Below are 24116 nucleotides of genomic sequence, written 5' to 3'. Positions count from 1 at the left end.
ATCGTCATCGCCACGATTTATATAGAAGCAGTGGCGGCGATTAGGAGGTATGCGCTCCCACTTTTGACCCCGCACTATGATAAACCTTATGCAAGGGAAAGTAAACTGTCCCTGACCCCTTCCCCCAATTTCGGAACCCAATCGCCGTCACTGCCTAGAGGCAGAAAACGATAAGTTTATTTATTTGATATATCTTGAACTTGAATACGGAATCAATCCATTTTATACCAAGATGTTAAGAACGAAATGAAAAATAACAAGAAAGTCTCCATGCATAAGTAACAAAATAATAACAATAAAAGTATAATTATTGTATATTCCAATCCCCATTGGAAGTATACTACACAGTGCTTTAGATCACACTTTAAATTGTAGATCCAGTCCTGATAAGCCTATCTGAACATGAAAGTGGACTTGAGAAAAAGATGCTAGACAATTAAGTGCTACCGTCAGATCTTGGACCAAGCAATGTAATCTGAAAAATCGTGTATTGAAAATAAATATTAGGTCCTTATGCTGTCACATCTGACAGATTATAGACCATGGCCAGACATCCTAAAAACAATTCCTTCTGTTTTTTCTAAGTAATTCCTGACGAATGCTGGAATGGAACATTTAATGGTCACAGTAGCGTACGCAGGATTTCGTCAAGGGGGGGGTTATTTCTAAAACTTTCTCCAAATTCATATTACCTTTGATTTATTATACTTTAATTAAATAATAATAATCACAATTAATTAATAATACTTATAATTAATTAATTAGCTGAATTACTACTAATAATACTACTAATACCACTACTACTATTATGTAGTAGAGATATACATAAATATACCATTTATGAAAACAATAGAAAGAAATTACTTTCTAATCATTCAATTTTTATCAAATCGTGGGAGCATTTTTTTTGTTTTTTGTCTGGTCAACGAAGTGAGACATTTCAAGGTGAAGAAAATATATTAAAATAAATTGAAATAATTAAAGTATGGAACTCATCCAAGAAGCTGCGGTGGTCTGGTCGGTAGAGCATCTGACAATCACGCGGGAGATCCGGATTCGATTCCCGAAATTGGTTTGAATTTTTCCGGCTTCTTCCCCGCATAAATGTCCCCGATAATTCACATCTGGATTGTCTCACTGTTCTTACCAACAAAACATTTTCCAATAGTTAAGCTTATTGTCTTTGAATAATTGTCTAGTCAACAAGGTGAGACATTTTAAAGAGAGACATTCAAACGTGCTGCGGTAAATAATACAATGGGAAGGCAGACTGGTGACTGTATTCTTGTCCGCCTACCCTTTGTCTATACATTAGCCTCTAACAACGAACCAAGAACTTTCTTTAGTTAATTCTCATTGTTCACACAAAAAAAAATACATGTTCGTTGAACACTGGCGTGCGTAGAGGCATGGCCGATGGTTAGAGGCACATACTTTTGGTAAATAAAAAAGCAAAATTTCAGTATAAAAACAGAGTCAATTTCGGGTTCAAAAGCTGTAAATAAAATGAAATTTCGCTGTTATATAAAATTACATTTTGGTTTTAAAAATGTGAATATAATCGCAATTGATTTAAAAACTGCACTGTTACACAAAATAAACATATCCCTTCTGATAGCATATTAAATCATTACCAGAATATTAAGTTTATTCCTGTATAGAGAAGTCCATTTTTGCTTTTCAAATATTTACAGCAAAATTAATAAATTTTCCGTGAATTGCATAACACACAGGATACTTCAGACTTCAGAAAGTGTCGCGTCGGTCTATAAACGGTAAATTTCGTGTTTAAGAGTCTATTTCGCATTTTGCAGTTCATTTCGCATCATTTCGAGACAAGACAGGGTAGGAAAAATGCACCTCACACCTTTCAGAAACCTTAAAAATTAACATTGCAATGTGTTATTTCAAATTTCGTTTTCTTTTTGTCAAAAATGAAATATGCATGCCTCTACCGATGATGCTACAGCTCCTACCAAAATTTTGAGAAAATCAGAATTTTCAAATAAAAATCCGTTAAGAACTTTTAAAAATCAAAATATGTAAATACGAAACCTCTTTTAAAGCCCCTCCCCCCAAAAAAAACTGCGTACGCCAGAGTATTGAACATTGTTGCAACTGAAATACAAAACATTTTATTTCTCTTTTAAATCATAGTTACCCTCATATTTCACTTTCAAGAACTTGTGCTTATTTTCAAGGCATCACTCTGAAAGACGCGTGTGCTTGGAATGCTGTGCTTTTCTCCATGCTACATGGAAATAATAATTCAAATTATTATTATTATTATTGTTATTAGTAGTAGTAGTAGATGTAGTGATAGTAATAGTATTGTCCCAGATCTTTGACTGTGGTAAATTGGCCATTTAAATTTTTTTCCACAGCATTTTTCATAATATTTCACAAGCTCAAGGGGGGGGTTTAAACCCCGTAACCCCCCCCTTGCGTACGCCACTATGGTCACACACTTTTCTTGCCACTTTCTTGGAACACTTCTCTCTCTCCTTTGTTATCTTATCTTCACCACTGCAGCTAACTTAGTCATCAACCAAACCAAAGTTGGTGGTTTATTAGTGTTAGTTAAAGTTTTGTGTGAACCAAAGGTTTTGCTCCAGGCAAGAATGTCGGCCACTGCTGTAGTCAACTGTACACAAGAAATGTATTTGCAAGGAAATTCTAATTCTTTTTGAAGGGAAATAAATGCATAGAACGATCGTTAACAGGGCCAGATTTAAGGTGTCATCACTCTAAGCCAGTGTAAAAATGCCACTCCTCCCATTCTATTTTCTGTGAAACTGCTACAGTGTGTGTGGATGTTGCATAATGAGAGGAATGTATTTTCTCTTGAATCTTTACATGAGCCACAATATTTTGCAATAATTTTCATACTTCTTACAATTTACAAATGTACAGATGTATGCAGGGGCATTGGAGTGTGCCTATCATGAAAGTTTCTAACATTAGTTACTTGATGGCAGATACAATAAAGAAAAGTATTAAAGAAAATTAAAAGAAATTATAATAAATAATAATAATCCGTCGCGCAACAGCCCATGAAGGGCCTAGGCATACCTACCGACTGCAGGTCTCCCTCCCACGCTTTCCTTCATCACCTCTAAGCGTGGAGATCTTCAACTAGTATTGTACTAAATTAAAACTTTCAGCTTTACAAATAATAATACAAAGCTCATTCAATATATAACCGGAAACATGTTGTAACATATATCTATAAGCACCAAAAGAACTACAGTACTATGATTCAACATAGTAGAATGCAATGCACCTATGCCAGCACTTGATAAGGGCACTGATTCCACAGGGAAAAAAAATATTTTGGACGCTTGCATAACCAGTCATGCACTCCTGACTGGACTTCCTCATTCTGGAACCTCGATCCACTTAGTCCATCTTTCAGTGGGCCAAAGGTGTATAAATCAGAAGGTGCGAGATCGGGTGAATATGGAGGGTGGGGTAAGCACTCAGACTTTAAGTCCATGATGGTAAACAATGTGACATTAGCAGTGCGTGGTCTCACATTGTCATGGACCAAAAGCACACCAGTGGACACCAGACCACGTTTCTGCAGAATGGCTAGTTTCAGTTTTTCGCGCAAAAGGTTGGAGTAGGTGGTACTGTTTACATTATGACCTGTGGGTATGTAATGTTCAAGAATTGGCTCCTTGTGGTCCCAAAACAAAGTTAACATGACCTTTCTGGCACTCCTTTGAGCATGCACCTTCTTGGTCTGGGAAACGAAGGATGTCGCCATTCCCTTGTTGTCCCAACTTTCATCTCCAGTGACAATATGATGAAGAAATGCCTCACCATCAGCACACGTCTTTCCTTCATTTCCGGTGTCAAACATTTCAGAACCCACCTTGCACACACTTTCCTGAACCTCAGTACGCCATGACTGATATGGCAGGCTGATCCTACACTTATTTCCATCTGGGAAGCAATTTCACCGACAGTAATATGCCGGTTCTCCCGTATCAAGTCCTCCACTTGAGCAACGTTGCTTTCCGTGACTACAGTGACAGAGCGACCTGGACGCGGAGAATCTTCAGCACTGGTTATACCTGTTTGAACTTCTCAGCCCATTCGTACACTTGTGATTGACTCATACAGTTGTCACTGTACTGAACTGTCATGCGGCGATGAATTATCAGTTTCACGACTTCACTCAACAAAAATCTCATGACACTTCACTGATCCAGCTGGGAGCACTCCTGTAAGGGTGCCGCCACCTTGTGTAACTGTTTCCCAGTGTCCTGTGCATGAGGCAGGCATGCCAGTTCCAGCTATGAATAGCTTACAGATGCCTTCACAAAATAACAAACACATAACAATCACGGTCATATTTTATACTACTTTTCTAGTTATTTATTGAATGCACCTTGTATATTTCTAGCTTCATTCAACAAATGGTAATTGTTTATTTTATAATGAAATGTCCAAAGTAAATCAATATTGGTTGGAATTTTAAACATGAACTTCCAAAAAAAATCAGCAACTTTGTATCCTTTTGCAAAGAAATACAGTGCACTCTCTTCAATTCGAACTTGAATAATTCAAACAAAAGCACATTCTTCTTGAAATCCCTATCTAAAACAATGTTAAAATTGACTACTTAATTCAAATTTTGAAGGTTAAATTTGGATAATTCGAAGTCAGGTTTCCAATAATTTAACATAAATCTTTCCAAGAAAGACCAAAGTGGTTGCTACATAAGAAATTCCAACAGAGGACTTGTCCCACTTTTCTTCTTGAAAAGGTTGTTTTTATATGGTTAACAGATGTGCCAAGGGCATATAAGAGAGGGCAGCGGGAATCCCCAGAGCTTTTGTTTGTAGGAATTTGACCTTCACCCTCTCAAAGAAGTTGAGAGGGGAGTGGATAGCCAGACAGAAGGGGTCATTTGTCTGTGTGTTTTAGAGGAGTCACAATATCAAAACATGGTGCATACAGTAGCTCAACATTAGATAAGAAAGTTGAAGTGCGTGTTAGAGGCGGTGACTTCCCCGATATTGACATGTGTGCTTTAAAGTGGTTCAAACAATCACGGGATGCGAATATTCCAATAAGTGTACTGCTCCTGGATGGAGATATGGATAAAACATAGCAGTTTTAAGGTAAGGTGTACTGTTTGCATATTAATGCAGTTTTATGTTTAATAGTGTGTTATTTCATTGGTGTTTTCTTTATTATATTCTGTTAATTCGAATTTTGGATAATTCAATTTTTTTGTAGCCCCTTGGAGTTTGAATTAAAAAAAAATCCACTGTAATATGAGAATAGTTTATCACGAACCTTTGCTTCTAGAGAATTTTTTCCAGTCTTATGAATTATTGCATGAAATGAATTTGAATTAAACTTTCTTTGGGTGCATCAGCACTGAGGCTATTTTGCACCCATCACACAATACGGTGTCCAGCCCCTTATCATAACAAAAATAAAAGCATGTCTGAAAACTAAAATTTCCTTACCTTGGTTAAACTCTGAGGCTAAAAAGGGTACACAGCACAAATAAGGACAAACCACAGGACGACACAGAATTATACTGGCTGTGAGGCCAGTCGCCAGAGCCTCGTTAGTCTGCAGTCCAGGGTGAAGTGGAAGTGAGGTTGACTATTGGGTGCACTACGTGGAAGGAACACCCCTTACACCCTGCATGAAATTAAATTAAAAATATTACCAACTGAGAAAATTATCCTTGGCAGGGAATGAAAATTTACCTTTGTAGGCATGGAGAGATTTCAGACATAGAACCTCCCACAACCCCATTAATTTGTACTTTGCATTTACAGTATTCCTTAAAAGTATTAACATAAAACAAAAATCACACCCGTTTTCTTATTTCTGCCTCCATATTTCACATCTACATTTGTACTGTACAAGAGAAACAAAGTATAGTGCTTTAGGAAAAAGTGTGAGGAATTATCAAAGTTGGCTATTTTTATTAGGGATGGCCAAACCGATCTGGATCTATAGACCATTATCTGAAGTGCCAGATCCAGGATCCAGACATAGTATTTCAAATCCAGATCCAAACTTCAGTGTCAGTGATCCAGATCTATGGTTGAAGTTCCAAATCCAGAGATGCAGGCCAAAGTTTTAATGTTTAACTCTTCCAAACAGAACTCTTACACAAATTAAGCATTTAAAACATAATGCACAAGAATTATCATTACCTTTTGCCTCCCATTATCTCTGGATCTGACCATTCCTAATTTTTATAATGAATAAATGATTGATTGATTGACTTGGTGTTTTAAGTCCACTTTATGCACAGTAAGGCTAATCGGGACTTGACCTACAGTGGGATCCGAACCACTATGTCTCCACCGGGTATCAAACTCAGGACTCCTTGATTACAAGGCAATGACGTTACTTACCACTATGCCATCTGAGAGGCCACAAATAAATAAATAAATGAAATTAATAGCAATAGCATCAAAGTATTCCAATCCTCTTTTCTTTCATTTCAAACAATTTATGTGAAATTTGGTTTGAAAAACAAACATCTACAAGTTTCAAATTAATACAATCATTCCATACATAATTTCTTTTTTAATCCCTGCGTTGCGAATTGGATGGTATTTCAGATTAATTTTGAAGGACTACTGACTTCATTGTCCCACATGTCATACCATCCAATTCGCAACGTAGAAATACAGAACTTTACATGTGAAATATTAAAACCACTTTTACCGCATCCATCATGAATAATACAAACATGTTTACTTCAAGATTTTATTTTTTTAAGCACACATTTCCCTCCTTGAACTGAGGCAAAAGACAACTTTCTTTGCAATGAGTTTTACAATACAGTTCACCTATTAGGCTCTTTCAGTGAATACAATACTGTACATATTTACATAGAAATATCACAGGTACATAGTGTTTCAAAGTACAAATATTTGATTTTTTACCATGACACAACTGTAAATTATTATTATCCAGATCATGATATTACAATAATGTCTTCAGTTAAACTTTGATTATGTATGAGGTCCAATTAATAAAGAATGAGAATGTATGTATTACTCAGCAAAGACATCTGCCAGTTTTGGAATACATAAAAACAAATTGATATGGACATCACAACTGCTTTTGCAGTCATGACAGCTAGAGTCAAAATGTTCCAATTTTAGAAAAAAAGGGGAAGAAAAGGGTCACATGAAGCAAGGTCAGCTGTATGGAGGGTGGGGCACACATTCGATATTTTTCTTAGTCAAATATTGGGAAATGTCTGGTGTTGTCAGATGGTACAGCTCTAGGATTTTCGGCACGAAGAGCGGTGAAGGCACTGCCATGAGAAATGTGTAATTGTCTGCCAGGTCATCAGAAATTGCTCGGAGATATTCAGAAACAATGACAGCAGCTGTGGCTGCTATCTTTGCTGTTGATACATGACTTTACTTTAAACTCTTTGAACCAGCAAAATGCCGTTGATTGACAGTGTATGTTCCCCATAAGACTGCCGCAACAATTGGTAAACTTCATTGGCAGATATTTTCCAATGGACACACAATTTCAAGGCTGCATACTGCTCCTCCTGGAGCAAAAATTCATCTTCAGCAAGACTATATATAGCCTGTACACAAAAATCATTTGGCATTTAGTCAATTGTCCATCACAACAAGATGCATGCAGTAACCTGTTTTAAATTTACCTCGGTGGTTTGTCCACTTTCACACTAGACTAAAATACCTTACTCTCTCATGCAATTTAATAGTGCATAATAAATTTATTCTCATTCTTTATTGACAGGCCTTTATAGCATGATTTATTTGTCTTGATATTCTGGTAAATAATTTCAACAGAAAAAAAATTGCACCAAAGCACTGCTTGTTACAACATTATAATTTTCTAATGGGAAGTTGTCTATATCCTTCACAATGCAATGAAAATGTTGCTTAATATTGTAAAGCAAAATGTTCATGCTTTGTTTTTAGATGAATATGAAAGTTTAAATTCACTGCAGTTCACTACAGAATATGACCAGAAAAAAATCTCAAATCAAAACAATTTGGAAATGTTGATCATACATGCATTTTAACAACAAAATAAGCACCCAAGTACAATTATTGAAAATTCAGTTACACTAAACAAAACAAACACATCACATGCTTCAAACTACAGAAGACTTTAGCAATTATAATTAATCTTTGATTATACATTTGGTGTGGTTTGTAAACATTCCCTTTCAGATATATCAGTTAATGATACAGAGCATTGCCTGACATTCGCTACGAGACAGAGGCCCGGCATCAGCGCTTGTCTTTCCTGGTGAACGGGTCCGCAACAGTCGCATGCTACAGTCTGGGTTTTTTTTTGCTCTCCATGCCTTCGCTCTCTTTCCCTTTCTGTTGACATTGCAGACTGACGCCAGTATAATCCTCCCTCGGAAGTTGTGTTGTGTCGTGTCCGTGTGTTGAAGATTGTGGCTTAATATGGAACCACAAAAGTTTACATTACAACAAAGGATTTATCTTGTCGAGTGTTACTTCGGAAAAAGGAATTGAGGAGAAGTGCGACGATGTTTTGCAACGAAATTTCCTGGTGTTCCCGTTCCACATAGGACCACTATATTAAACCTCGTAAAAACGTTTAGAGTAACAGGGTCAATTCTGAATAAAAGTGGAAAGAAAAATGGGAAAATAAAGTATACAAAGACAATATGCACACCATCCGTGAGTTAAAAGAGAGTATTGTACGAGAAATCAGGAGAATTACAGTAGATGAACTTGCACGTGTAAATGCCAATTTCCTTCGGAGATGCCAGGAATGATTTGCAGCGGAGGGGCATCATTTTCAACACCTTCTGTAGTCAAGGTTAGTACACAATATGAAAACTGTAATTTTAATAGCCGACTCTACCGACTGTCGCAGTCCCCGTTCTCTGGGAAAGGCAAGCGCTGATGCCAGGCCGCTCACTGCCGAATCTCGTAGTGAATGTCAGGGTAGTTACTATTATTTCAAAACTTGTTTCAAATGCAAATTTGGGGAAAAAATACCACCACTTTTGAAAAAAAAATAACACCAAAAAGGCAAGGTCCCCATCTATAACTGAAATTTCAATTATAATTTCAAATTAAATCAACTAACAAGTTAAATGGTATAAAAATTCAGGAAAATAATAAAAAAGCACCAATAAAACTTTAGAAGACCACATTAGAAGTTAAATGGTATAATAATGTTAAACCTTCTAATGTGTGTCTTCTAATGTTTTATTGGTACAAGTAAGAGGATGCTCTACTATCCAGCATCTTGTGCAAGAATGGACTGTTAAATCCAAACACAGGAATATTTAAAAATCTTTGCAGTGTCAATGTAATGCCATTCATAATAGGACTAATAGCATATTTACTCAAGTAAGTTGCACACCTGGATTTTGAAGGGGAAAAGGCTATTTTAGTCAATACTGTACTGTTAGTCTTGCCTTTTCACTGCCACTTTTTTACTAATTTTGTTAAGTAGTGTCAGATGGCATTTCAAAATAAAAAGTAGGCTGAAATGCATCTCCCACTCGTAATAGGAGATAATAATGTTGCATCCACAAATTTATCACACAGTGCCTTCAACTGGCACATTTCTTAGATTTATGATAACACAGTTTGCTTCTACTTCCGTGCCAAAGTGGTTATCACAGCATATTCTAACACCAGGGGTCCTGGGTACGAATCCCAGCCTGGGCATGGGTGTTCTTTGTGAATATCCCTTCATCAATTTCATCATATCATCACTCATCATCTTTGAAATTAGTGGCAGACAAGGAAAGTACAATAAAACCAAACCAATCAATGGAGACATCCTAATAAGCTGAAACTAGTCCCGAGCTGAGAATGATAAAGGGGAGACCCTGATGTATATCAAAAACATAAAATACATCTGAATTTCTGTTTCAAGATCATTACTTACTGGGCTCTTCATTGAATGAAATTACCAGGACATAAAACACTAAAAGTTAAACATGAAGATGAAATCTTGTAGCCATTTGAGTGGTACAGAGATGAATGAATTGTTTACAATCTCCTCACTGACTCATCACTGAAAATTCTGGGTTTTTGAGTTCTAGCATGAACATTCTTTGTGTGCCCCCTTCATCAATTCCATACAATAATTATTTATTCTCATTATTGCAATTAGTCTAAAAAAGCAGAAGAGTGAAGTAAATTAGGAAAAAATACTGTATAATATGTGGGGACAGTCACCAAGACTGAAGAATGAGATTCTTTTATAAAAAAATGTATAGTATTCTGAGCATGTAGCATACACAAAAGATCACATGTTTCCTGTATTAGTATTTAGGCAAGATTATTGTTATTATTTATGATATGTAAGAAAATCTAACAAAAACAGTTAGTGAAGAATATAAAAATAAAACTGTTGTCAAAGGATACATGAGATGTTAACATGATTTGGCACTGTCTCCTTCAATATTTACTTTATACAGGGTGGGGCACAAACAATTAGATGATATAAATTTGGCACCATACCAATATATTTGCAGGTGGCATGGTGAATGATGACTGAGATGGGGCCAAAAGCAGGGTTTAATTTTACATCTTTTTGTGTTATCTGTTGCAAGGTAAGCCAAACATGACTATCTAAGTATGGAGCATTAGGGGCTTTTAGAAATTTAAATAACGGTATTTTCACCATACATAGAGTGGATTATTTTAACATGGAAAGAAAAAGATGCATTTGAAGTTCAAAGAATACTTACTGCTGTTTACTATGTGTTTGCTTCATGTATGTGCTAAAGATTAGTCAATTCAAATAAACTGATATTCACACATGTAAATAACAAGCTGTTTATCTGCAACATTTTGCCAATATCTCACATTCAGATTTGTGTTTTGAAATATTGCACACCTACAAACAAAACTTTTGTAATTGTAATATTGTACATGAAAACCTTTTAACCACACGTAAAGAGAATTCAAATAAACTGACTAATATGCAGATCTGAAGCAGTGCAATAGAACACCTGAAATGCCTCTCTCATTTATGTAACACAGGTTATTTTTTTAAAAAAATAGGTGACTGAACATGGTTTGAGTGTTGAGTTTCAGTTACCATTTTTTGAAACACCTTGTACCACACAATACAATAAAAATAACTGGTAATAAAAGTGTTTCACTTAACATTAGGTTCCCACATTCTAATCAATCTTTCAGATCATGAAGCAGATGTTTACTTCTTAAAGAAGAATCAAAATTCTTTGGTCTTAAGCTAGAATCTTCTACAAATACATAATATGCAGAAAAGAATTACAAGATAAATGAAGGAATTCAACTTCCCATTTCATTTAAATAATAAGTTAAATCTGTTTTATCATAATTTAGTTAAAAAGACAAATTGACAGTCACGCAGTAACAAAATTTCAAATTAAGTTCTAGTACAAAGCAAGGAAATATCTCATGCTACCAATCCATATTTTTACTGGCTCGTCATCCCAAAACCACTTCTCACTTCTTGGAATTCCACATTAATCAGCCTTAAAATCAGCTCACCCTGCCGAAAAAAAAATATACTTTACATTATTACATACAGGCAATATGTCTATTTGATAATGAAGCACAATGAATAAATCTGAGTACCTATATGCATGGCCACGAAATTAGAGCCGTTGCCACGTTGGAGCACAATCCCGTGTGTTCAGAGGTTTAAGAGAATGAAAGAACTCGTTGTAGAGTTGGTCTCTGCAATCCATGTGATACAAACTGACAGTCTTTGCTCGAAATGTCAGGGATGACACAAAATTAGCTCGAACTAGGCAATGCAACCCGGTCGACACTGATACATAGTGCGCGGGAAACAGTTGTCCCGCTCTCGTTTTGCTTTTCCCATGCAATTCTGCCCAGCCGTCTATTTCCATGGCAGTGCGTTTAATCATTTAATTGTTTTATCACAACAGTGGTGACTTGATGCTAAAGTTAAAAAAGGTAAAGTTCTCCCCTGTGCTTAGCACCATGCCATGAAGGCGTATAGGGGGTGTGGGGGTAACGCCCCACACTTTCTTGATCCGGTCATGAGTGGGGGTGATGTGATTAGCATCATGCCCCTGACCGCCTTTACCCCCCAGGGTTTCCCCCAGGTACCCATGTCATTCGATGCTGGGTAGGTGCCGGGGCCGCTTCCAATGTTAGAAAAGTTCACGGATTTGAACCGGCCGGGGATCGAACCCAGGACCTTGAGCATGGAAGTCAGATGTGTTACCGACTGAGCCACCGTGGCCACGGTGGCTTGATGCTGCATACTTTTTTTTTGTACAACTGTAGCTACAGAATGCAAAAATGGGGAAGAACAAAAAAAAGTGTATCATAATTACCTTCCACTGGTGGGCAATTTTCATCCACAGATTTTTCTTGTGTTTTGAAATCGGTTCAGATGAAATGAAAGAGGGAAATTATGAGCCTGATTGACATAGTTCAAATATTGACAGAAAAACAAGAAATTAAAGATAAAGTGACTAACATGGTAAATTTGAACACAAAATTGAGAATCTACATTTAGATAGATTTTCAGGCAATGATGTGTACATTCATCGCTTTTCATATTACAAAAATTGGCTACAATTCTGGTTAACTTAAAACACACAGTTTCTAAAAAGTTACATGTTTCTAAAGAAGATTGGCTAAACTTTGAACAACACCGACCTCCTACTTTTCGCTGGCTTCTTGAAATGATATGCAACTGCTACTCTATGATTCTGTGGAATATCAAGCATAGTAAGGATAGCAATTATGTAATAGGACATAGGACTAATGTCATTAGCTCATGGCTTAAACAGCTTACAATGGTCACCAATGCACTTGTAAGTGACGACTATGACTTTCCTTTCAGCAGTATCAAATGGGCTCTTTACAATGCACACATATTTATACAGCGTGTCCACCAAAATCACAAATACAAAATTCCCTTAGGTATAGTTTTTCATTCAATGAAAAACCCTACTGCAAGGCTGGATAAGATGAAATCTGAAGCCCTACTTCAACAAGAGATTCCAACTTGCTTTAATCACTAATGCATGTAAGAATTAATGGTTCAGACTTCATCCTGGAAGAAACAACGTGAACAAATCTTAACCACAACTCAACACAATTTTAGATTTCAAAATATTCAATTTTATCAAATTCCAGTGCAGGTATATAACCACGTACATTTATTGTACTGTAAAAAATAGGAAAAATAGTTGACCACAAGCATAATATCTTGACTTTCTTTAAAGTAAATATCTATCTGTTGAGACTCCCTGTTATATGTATAGAATTCCTTGGGGTCATGCACCATGGTCATAGGCTTTGGGTTCCGACTACAGTTGCAGGTTCAAGTCTCCAGGGCAGGGGTAAGGAAGCTTCACAACTTTTCTCCTGAGATTATGGGACTGGTGGCCTCCCACCATCATGAGGATATTGGTGGTGAGCTATGAATGAATAGCATAATCCGATCATAGAGAACCTACAACAATAACTGGGGGTACGTCGGGCTGACCACTCATCACCTCCGTAACTGGGTTGATTGAGTATTCCTTTGGCCACTTCGGAATCTCACCAATTTTATCAACTGATGGTTCCTGATATTCAGTTTCTGAACAGTCCAAGTCAGTGTCAAAGTTATCATAATCGCTGCTTCTTAAGACATGGACAACATTCTAGTCTCATTCCTTGCTGGTACTACTTCCGCTGCATACTTCCACATGGCATGGTAGTTGCATGTGTCATGCCTTCTCTGAGCATTATTTGTGTGTCAAAAGTATTTCATACCTACAAAAATAAGAAATCACACTTTTTCAAAGGTTTTGGGAAAAATACTTTTTTTTGTATATCAATAATACACTGCTGACCTCTTAAGCATGGCCCATCTAATAATAGAAACTCTACAGCCCTGTATCAAAATTATCCTTGAAAATAGAGCAAATAATTAATGTTAGAACTTACCAAGTAAGCAGAATTCAATTAGATTTATACAGCAAATATTCCTTGAGCATTTTTGGAAGAGGAAGTGACGACACAGCAGTTTTGGTTATGTGCTGCATAATGGCATCTCGACATGCACTTTGCAGAGTTGCAACTGAAATTGGAAAGAACAATTTTAGTAACAATTTTTGGTAAAAATCTGATATTCCCCGGACACCTATAACTTCTTCGTTTTGTCAATTTTTGACATTTGTACTTACCTATCTGCTTTGCGGAACATTCTCTAAGGTGTATTTACGTTTTTTGATCAAAGTAATTGCAATTTTTCACATTACGAGTACTTCTTTCTCGTAGTCTTTTCACTTGCCTGAGACACAATATGGCACGTACACCTTCCTACATAATCGCACGTCGTGCTTGTGTTTTGTCGATTTTCATTCGTTATGCAGTGTTTCAACCTTCGGAACCCAAGAAATACCTGTGAACAAAGCTCATCTGATCCATTTTTTTTTAAAACTTTTTCGCATTGTTTTATGAAGAAAATTGTAATGTTTTGTGGCGCTATCCGTGAATGGTCTTTGGGGTTATCAGTCCCGGAATCGGTGGGAAATTTAAACTAAAAAATTACACTGTGCGACAATGAAAATTGCCGCAGAACAAAAACATGTGATTCCTATGGAGTTCAGTACCCTGATGACGATACTGAAAACCGTTTTTCGCTATAACCTAAACTTTTCTCTGAAAACTCAATTTTATCAGCGCACGACTGCATGTTATTGTTGTCGCAGCACTTATCAGCACAGCCTGTTACTAGGGCTCGATTTTGCATAGGAGAGGAGGTGGAGAGGGAAGGGATAGATAGCCACTTGGTTGAGGTATAATGGAGTTGCAGTTATTTGCATCAGTCAGTTGCTAGTTGGACATGCAGTGTCTGTTCCTGCAGTGTGTGTCATGCAAAACCCCTAACGTGAAGAATACTGTTTGTGTGTGTTTGCGTGTTTCTTGTGTTCAGCGATGTCTAGGATGTGTGTTAATTTACCAAACCTTTTCTGTTATGTGTGTGGTGAGTTCACGACGAAGTCCCAAAGACATCCCATTTCCCCGCTTGTCAAAAAGGCGTACGAGTTGTATTTTGAATCAAAGGTAGATGAGGGTAAGTGTTAGGCACCACAGAACTGTTCCTCATGTTACTCTTGCTATTTAAGAGGCTGGTTGCATGGAACCCAACCATCTATGCCATTTGCCGTACCACAGTTGTGGAGGGAACCTAGAGACCACATAACAGATTACTTTTGTTTAATGAAACTAACTGTAATCTCAAGTAAATCAAAACACACAGTTTCATATCCAAATTTGGAATCTGCAGTGTGCCCAGTTCCGCATTTCGATTCTCTCCCAGTTCCAAAATCACCAACGGAATGGACACTGGAAGATGAAACAGACAATGGTAGTGACCAACCAATAGACTACACGCCATCTATGTCACAGCCATTGTCAAAGGCAGAATTGGAATGAACACATTCTTCACAAAGACAGTGTGCTGTTACCACCGCTCCATCTGATATTGGACTTCATGAAGAATTTTGTGAAAGCAATGGACAAAGATGGCAGGGTATTAAATTTTTACTGTCCAAATTTCCTGCGATTAGTACTGCAAAAATTAAAGAAGGTATTTTCATTGGTCCTCAGATTCGTGACTTGATGAATGACATAACCTATGAAGAGTTGCTGACAGATACTGAGAAGGCAGCTTGGCTTGCCTTTAAAGATGTATGCAACAATTTCTTGGGTAACGTCAGGCCTGACAATTACAGAGAACTGACAGAATACATGCTGGACTGTTACAAGGCTATGGGGTGCAACATTTCTTTCAAAATACATTTCCTGTATTCTCATTTGGATTTTTTCTCGCCTAATCTCGGAGATGTGAGTGACGAACATGGTGAGCGATTTCACCAAGATATCGCTGCCATGGAAAGACGATATAAGGGAAGATTGTCACCAAACTTTTTTGGTAGATTACTGCTGGACACTCCTACAAGAAGTTTCACCATTCACCCACAAACGGAAAGTTTCCAGGACATGTTTCTAACTTATAAATACATTTCAAGCTTTTTGCAGATTTCTCTTACCCTTTCTATGTTTTGTAATACAAACAATTAATTTTGTTCCATGATCTGTATTTTATCCAGCTACAGGTTCCTCCTGTACTGTAATGGAGTCGTTTCCAAGTGTCAAGAAAGTTGCTACTTTGTTTTTCGTGAATTACAATATAATACTTACTATATGAAATATAGGCTAAGTAGTACATATAGCATATCTTTTCCAGAAAAATTGGTACGTGATGGAACATTTCTGATTTCATTTTCGTAATCAGCGTATTTGATTTAGAAAAGAACACCTTCTTTCATCTCGCGGCAAGACACAAAGTTCAAATTTGTTGCAATGTGTTATTTTAGTTTGAAATTTTTGAGTCCAAATTTACCACCGATTACGGGCTCCGCCCCTGGGGCAATTGCACTACTGCACTTTTAAATTTGAAGAAAACCATTTCCAGGATATGGAAAACATACCTGAATTTCACCACGCATCCACGACACGTCATATTAGGCATATACCCACAGCCCATTCCTTCTAACGAGTAGCTTACATTCACTGCCTCATTTTCGACATTCCTTTCCTTTCTTCACAATCCTATGTTCAATTAAATTAAAAAATCCACTGGATCTTCCACACCCGGTACGAATTTCATCACACATCCACGACATGTCATGTTTCTAACTTTCGTTGCAAACAGACAGTTCGAAACACTGGATACCCAATGAACATGAACAAAACACAATCACGACACGTGATGATGTACGATGGTTTACGCACCAAACACTATTGTCCGTCGAAGAATTAATCTTCAACAAAAAACATGAATTTCTGCTATGAAACATTCCCACATCACACAAAACACCTTCCAGATGTTAGACAATGCTACAGGATCTTATTACGGTAAGTAGTTTCTTCTGTAAAAATGAAGAAATCTGTCCGGGAAATATCAGATTAGTACCCAATTTTTGAAACTATTCTCTGCAATGTTATAAAAGAGACCAACAATATTCACTATGAAACTATTAAAAAAGCAGTTTTGTTTCCATATTTTGAAAAATTTCTGAATTTTCAAACATCGAAACATGGGACAAAAAACTGTGCCAATGACTTCTATCGTGAAAAAGGACACCTCAATGAAAAATGGGAAGTAGACCCACTAAATATAAAAGCTAAAAGCAACATAATGTAAGTTAAATGACCCATGTGTCTGGCTATGTGAGAGATCAATTGAGGGAAAATCTAATATTTTTTTAAACTAATAAAGGAACGACTTGAGATGACCGGACCCCTCTCCGATTTTCTTCATATTTGGTATACTTACTAATTGAGGCCTCCTAATCACGAATCTGAAGTTAAAATTTGTCGGAAACTTCTAGAAATTGCAAAATAAGCTAAAATACAGCGTTAGTTTTCGGAATGGAAAGCGTCGATTTTCGTGATTTCTTTTGTTTCACAAGCAAATACTACCACGACACCAAATTTTAACTATGTTTGCCTAACCTAACCGAAACTAACCTAACCACGTTGCAATGGTTCGTGGGGCTAGTGTTAATGGATCGCAATTGTTTGCAATTTCTAGATCCTGATACTACCACGACACGAAATTTTAACTATGTTTGCCTAACCTAACCACGTGCCAATGGTTCGTGGGGCTAGCGCCAAATCTTTTTAATATTTAATAGCCCTCGTATAAATTCATTTGGAGTTTTAATCTTTTGAATGTACATTTTTATCTTTTATCTTTGTTAACATTGTAACGCAGTTTCGGCCCAACGAGAAAGAACGCAAAGCAAGTAGAAGCTTGCGTTGTTTTTCTTCCTTAACAACAATGAGTTCTTTTCGTTCGGCGCTGCGTGGGTTTGTAAATAAGTTTAGCTTGCATTGTGTTTCTGGATATGTCTTTTGGAAAGGGTAATTGTTAGATGCTAAAAATAACTTTTCAGTTTGTCGAAATCTTTTGTTGAGAAATAGGATTGCGCAATCTCGCAAGTATAAATATCAGCGTTCTCGCTGGCAGATGAATTCAGTATAGCAGTAGATTCCGGAATCGTTAGGTGATTAATTCGCTTGTCGAGGTCCAGGGCTGGGAGAACACAGGCATTGTGAGGGGAGTGGCTGGTCAGCTCTCCCTTCTACAATGTCCTGAGTTTTCCGTAGGCCACCTTTCTGGATTTGTGCTGGTCAGCATGATCCTTAAAGGGGATTTTGGCAGGCTTGTAAATAATTTGATTTATACATAATTAATCTTAATAATTTAAAATTTTGTTTCATAAATTCTATCGAAGTTGGCACTGGTCAGTGTGACTCCGGTATAAATTCAAGTTATACTTCCTTCTCGTCGAGTTATTTGTTTTAATTCTTAAATCATTTTGAATTCTCCTGGTCAGGAGGTTCATTTAAATAAATTTGTTTCTTTGATACTTAAATCCGAGAGCATACCTCTGGTCAGAGGATGTCTCTTAAATCTAATAACTTATATAGTTTTACGTCCGTTTCTAAAGTCTGAGTATCCGGAACGTTTAATGGGTTTTCTTATTTTGGTTTTATGTTAGATATAATTTTGAAACAGTTATAATAGGTGACCGGTCGAGTAAATGTTTTTATAGAAATTCGTTTTATGTAAAATCTATTGTTTTGCTTTTGCAATGTAAGTAGCCAAAGAGGGTAGACAGTGTCCCCTGTTATGTTATGTAATTCCAGGCGAACATTTGTAGTTTGTGGCCGAGAGATGGCTTTGGTAATTGGGTAGAGACAGGCTCCCCTTATCTTTAGTTATGAATGTTATTGGAGGTTGGCCCCGAAGAGGGGAGTATACCTCGAGAGTTCTAAAGAACATAATACTGAAGTGAAAATATGACAGAAGCACAAATAGATATTTACGGAAAGAAGTTTATGTAATTTTCTTTTGGTTTTGGTTAATGGAAATTGTCGGTCATTACTGTTAATTTGTCACCTGTTTATTGAAACCAAGTTAAGCTGGGATATGGACGATATATATATATATATATATATAAGAGGGAGCTCTCTGGATTGTATTTTATGAGAAAGCAAGTTTCAGTCTATGTTTTTCGGAAGTTATTTGAACAGAAATTAAATTTTGGCATTGTAAATTTTTCTCAATCTGAAGATTGTATACTTGCTTTTATCCTAACATATATATGGATTAGTAAATAAATTTATAATCGTTATTTGGTATTTCTTTGAAGTAAGTTTGCCTAATAAGTATAAATTAACTGACTTCCTTTTGGTTGGAGAGGTGTCCCGCCGTTACTGGTCAGTGAGGCGGAGGCCTTATCAATCCAAAGGACGCCAGAATTGATTATGTTGATTTCAATCGCGAATCGTATGCGTATCCTCACTGGTCAGTGGGATGCGGGTGCGATTGCGGTGGAGTTCAAGCATGAGAAAGGGCTAATATAATTTGAAGTCTTGGTTATGTAAGTGTAAATTTAACTTTTGATTATATTATTATCTTGAAACAGACCCTTACCCGAACTTTGGGATGCGGGGTCTCATGCCCCGCAGGAACTGAGCGTAGTCGTGGCATTTATATATTTATAACAGAAAGATATTTGGTAGGCAGCGACGCCCGGTCTTTGTCTGTCGAGGGGACCGAGCCGGTGTGTCGTGTGTCTTGGCAACGGGCTATCCGCCTACTTGTTGCACAATTTTCTTTTGACTGACTCTTCCAGCTATGGCAGTAAAATATTCAAATATCAACACAATATATTTTATGGTTGAGATATCTATAAAACTCTTTAAGGGGGAGAGGGACAATTTCCCCTAGGTCCTCCTCTCTGAGGCAGCTGGGAGCACTGTTGCCAACTTAGCTCTTTTGGTGTCAGATCTGGCTCTTTCATGCACCCATTTGGCTGTGAACTGTGGCAACCACCCCACTATTTCTAGATGTGACTGCCAATTTTTAACTGCACATTTGTGATTACGAGGCTAAAATTTGTGAGTATGCTGAATTTGAAAGCAATTGGAGATACTTCTGGTAACGTAAATTCATACCAAAAAAAAGTATGAAAAATTTCCTAAGATTAATAAATTGAAAATCGCAAATACAACTTCGAATAATTCAAATTTCTACAAAGAAACTAAAAATAATACAATATATTTACCTCCATACAGTTGGACTATTCGAACTTGTTTAGTTGTACCATAAACATCAATGACAGCATGAAGAGGCCCTTCCCTGTACGGAATGTCCTTGGTGCATGGGCCCTGATCTTCTCCATTGATGATAAAATGCATTTCGGCCAACTCCCCTTGAGGAATATACACAACACCTATTCTGCTTCCTACATCTGTTGGCAAAATATCATCCCGATCCTTCACGACCTCAATATTTGGACATGAAGACTGATGAGCCAATGAAGGCTTGAGCACACTGCGAGGAATAGTCCCTTTTGAGGTACATATATGATCTCCACTACCAAGAATGTTTCCTAAGGGTGGTTCACTTGTTGCACCTGTAAATAGTCTGCTGTCCAATGGGATTGGGGAACCTTCATACTCATCGCACACATTATGAGATTTTGTAATAGCAAACACCCATGAATTTCCCATATTTGCCAAGTCTGGAAGGGCGTACTGAGGAAGCTGAAATTGGGTATTTGGATCAAGTTGAGTTAGTCCTAGCCTCATGTAACCACTCCATCCTCTTTCGTTCTTCTCTATCTCTATCAGAAATATCTCACCAGGTAGTAAAGGTTTTTCACTGAATGTCAATGCATGTGCGAAACTGGCCTTACGGTATGCCACTGTGTTGTCATCGTAAAGAATAATATTTTCTCCATGGGATGGATGAAAACGTGTGATTGTCTTCCTACACTTGTCACCCATGGTTGTTGCTTAATTATTAATGAATCATCTTGTGTATGTCTCCTCTATGTAGAGAACTGCAAAAAGAAGCAAAAGTTATGACAATGCATCCAAAGATTATGTACCTTATAATGATGAAATGGACACTGCAAAAATTCTTCACATCCTCTATGGTTAATACATGCGAAGAATGCATATTAATATAAAAGTTACAATCGGACAAGGCATAACACTCTCCATATCACTGAATCTCTCATTCTATAAGACATGATAAAAAAAATAAAACACTAGCACTTATTAAAAATGCATGCTAGTCCATGATTTTCTTTTGAAACAATATTGAGATTCATCTGTTCATGGATATAGTCAATGATTAATGTTCGTGCTTGGCTGTAAGTGTTTTCCCAGCACAGTGAATCCTGAGTGTTTCAAATCACATTTATTAGCACCTTGCTTGGAGAAGAGAATTGTGACAATTTAACACAGAAAACTTTAAAGGAGCTGTGTACAAAAAACAGATAGTTTCATTACAGTTACAAAATAAGTTGGTAAGACAAATAGTTATAGAAAGGAATACACCAGGAAAGTAAGCAGCAAAGACTTAGTACAGTCAGTTGCAATATAAATGGACACAAAGTGACCACCCCTATTTTCATTTTTGTACTATAGTCTAAGCCTCCACTTTGTTTCAATTATTCAATCTCACATCGCCCAAAACAAACTGAACTTGGCTGTACACACAGGACACACTAATTTTCCAATATCCTCAAAGTAGTGGCTGGTACACCATTAGCAACGTAACAACCTTTCAATGCTTACATTTAACTACAAATATTCTAGAAAGGCGCCAATTGTTCAGATATTAGGATCAGCATGAAAAGTAGCATCTAACCAGACAGGCTGAAACTTACGCTTTTAGATTCCAATTCTCAAAACGCAATCATTACTCACCTAAAATAGCAAAAACCTGTAAGTCAGATCCGGTTACAAAGCGCCGCTATTTGTTCCCGAAGCCGGAACAATTCTCTAGTTTCATTCTAATAGAAAATATGTGTCTGATGTTATATACATTTGAATGAAATGTATCTGCTGATAACATGTCACCTCGAGTACTAATTGTACGACACTTAAGTCTCAGTTTGTTGATAATGTTATTACAAGGCGAGTGCTACCACATGAAACTTTCGTTCATCTAAAAATTGCAATATAAAACCATAATTAAGCAAGACAGAATCCAAACTGTCTTTTTAAAATTCAGAACAGTGTTTTCTTTTCAAGAACACTAACGAACGTACATGTTGTAACAATATATTACGGCTATACGCAACGAAAAAAAACGCGAAAAGTGCTGTGGTCTGCGTTACGAGGCCTAGCTTGTTCAAGTACACGAACAGTAACAGTGTTGGTAGACATAACTTCTGTGGAACTAAGATACGTACTTACAAGGATTACAGAATTACACTTAAATCAATACTTACTAGTTTGTCTTCTTGGAAGAAACAGTCGTCCATTACTTGTATAACCTCGAAATCTACATTCCTTGCCTGGAAATCACATCCTCAGACAAACCGGAAACTACAAGATCAGCACAGATCCAAACAAGACAAATCAACAGGCAGTATTGCCAAACTCGACGAATATAATTTACCTTTCGCACGTGATATATTTCACTATTATTGTTAGTAGTGCGAAGCGAAGCCTCCGAAAACACGGTACGGAGATCGGAAAATAAATTTCCTGTCACAATCTTCACTTCAGGAAATAATTTCCTGACTTTTCGGGATTCCTGCAATTTTCTGAAATTCTGGAAAATTACTTTTCTATCGAGATTCCTATAGCATCGGCCAATAGCGGCGATTTGGTTCCAAAACTGGAGTTCAAGGACTGTTTAGTTTCCCTTGATACATAAGGTTTAGCGGGAAAAAAGTGGCAAAAAGTGGGAGCAACTGCCCCCCCCCCAATCGCCGACACTGGCATTGGCAAATTACGAGATTTTCCCGTCCCGAAAATTGGTATCGTCACATCACAGATAAATTTGTCTGTTACATTGAATCCAGTTTCGGCCGAACTTTTACACTGGCGTACACGTCAGAAAGCGAAAGATCTCATTGGAACAGAGCTACTATGACGTACAGTGGGATCCATGAGTATTGCAGTGCAAATTGCCCATCACCATGTTCGTGCACTTTAAATGACCCAATAAAAGCTTCAAACATTAAAATAAATCTCAATACAAGCTGTTGACAACTTCTGAACCAGCATACATAAAAATCCATAGCTTAAAAACACACAGGATGTAAAAGAAAAATTAATGAAAATAGTCATGGACAATTTGCACGGTAATACTCATGGATCCCACTGTACATGGCCGTGTTTCATTTTGTACTTGATTTCTTGTATTATTTGGGTGACAACAGTGAATACATAAGTTCTGCACTTATGGCTGGTTTACATTGGTCGAGTAACCGGGAGAGTTACTGGGACGAGTTCATGGCTTGTCTGCTCGACTCGACCATTATGTGGCGAGTAGATGTTTACACAGTTTCTATCAAAGCGGGATAGTGGCTGCAGCTGTTTGGTGCTCTTTTGACAATTGAATTGAATTGAATTGAATTGAAAAGTCTTTTTATTTACTACAGAGCGAGATTCAGCCTTGGGCTGCTCTACCACCTAACTCTGGTGAATAAAAGTTACAATACATACATTTATAATACTGAATAATACTGAAATCAAATAACATAACATGAATGAATACGACATAAATGAAAAATAATAAAATTATAAGAGAATACAATGACAGATACATTAACACACACACACACACACACACACATACACACACATACACACGTGTACATATGCAATTTCCAGATCGATACTAAAATAGCATGCACACAGGTTGAAATATTCGTTGTGTCAGATAAGTGTTTGCAAAATACATGGTTTTACTTTACTTGATTCCTGTTGCTTAGCCGTACGAGCTAATGCTCAATTGTTGTCTCTGCAATAAAAATAATACGACTTGTTCTTTGAAGTTTTGGGGTGTTGTAGCAAAAGAAATATAATCGGGAAGAGCATTCCAAACCTTTGCAGACCAGAGGGAGAAGGAGCCTTCGAAACTGATAGCAGAGTGGCGGGGAATGTCTATTTTTCGCCGACCTCTAGTATTGTATGGATGTATGGAATTTCTAAATGTCAGTTTCTCGTGGAGATAGATAGGTGTTTGCAATTTTAATACCTTATATATTGTAGAACACTGAT

The 24116-nt window shown here is 37.1% G+C and overlaps 1 protein-coding gene across 1 annotated transcript; it reads right to left on the bottom strand.

The window, feature by feature from the left end:
• Nucleotides 1–6749: 6749 nt before the first annotated feature.
• Nucleotides 6750–22455, bottom strand: LOC146001695 (neuralized-like protein 2). Its single transcript, XM_083139350.1, has 4 exons — nucleotides 22334–22455; nucleotides 20153–20932; nucleotides 13950–14082; nucleotides 6750–11523 (listed from the first exon to the last, which is right to left on the bottom strand). The coding sequence occupies exons 2-3, from the start codon at nucleotides 20874–20876 to the stop codon at nucleotides 13964–13966; spliced, it is 843 nt and encodes a 280-aa protein (XP_082995476.1). The 5' UTR covers nucleotides 20877–20932; nucleotides 22334–22455; the 3' UTR covers nucleotides 6750–11523; nucleotides 13950–13963.
• Between the last annotated feature and the right edge of the window lie 1661 nt (nucleotides 22456–24116).

This window comes from Lepisma saccharinum, chromosome 17 (genome assembly GCF_977018435.1).
Source record: "Lepisma saccharinum chromosome 17, izLepSacc3.1, whole genome shotgun sequence".
NCBI lineage: Eukaryota > Metazoa > Arthropoda > Insecta > Zygentoma > Lepismatidae > Lepisma > Lepisma saccharinum.
This window is presented reverse-complemented; position numbering and strand designations above follow the sequence as displayed.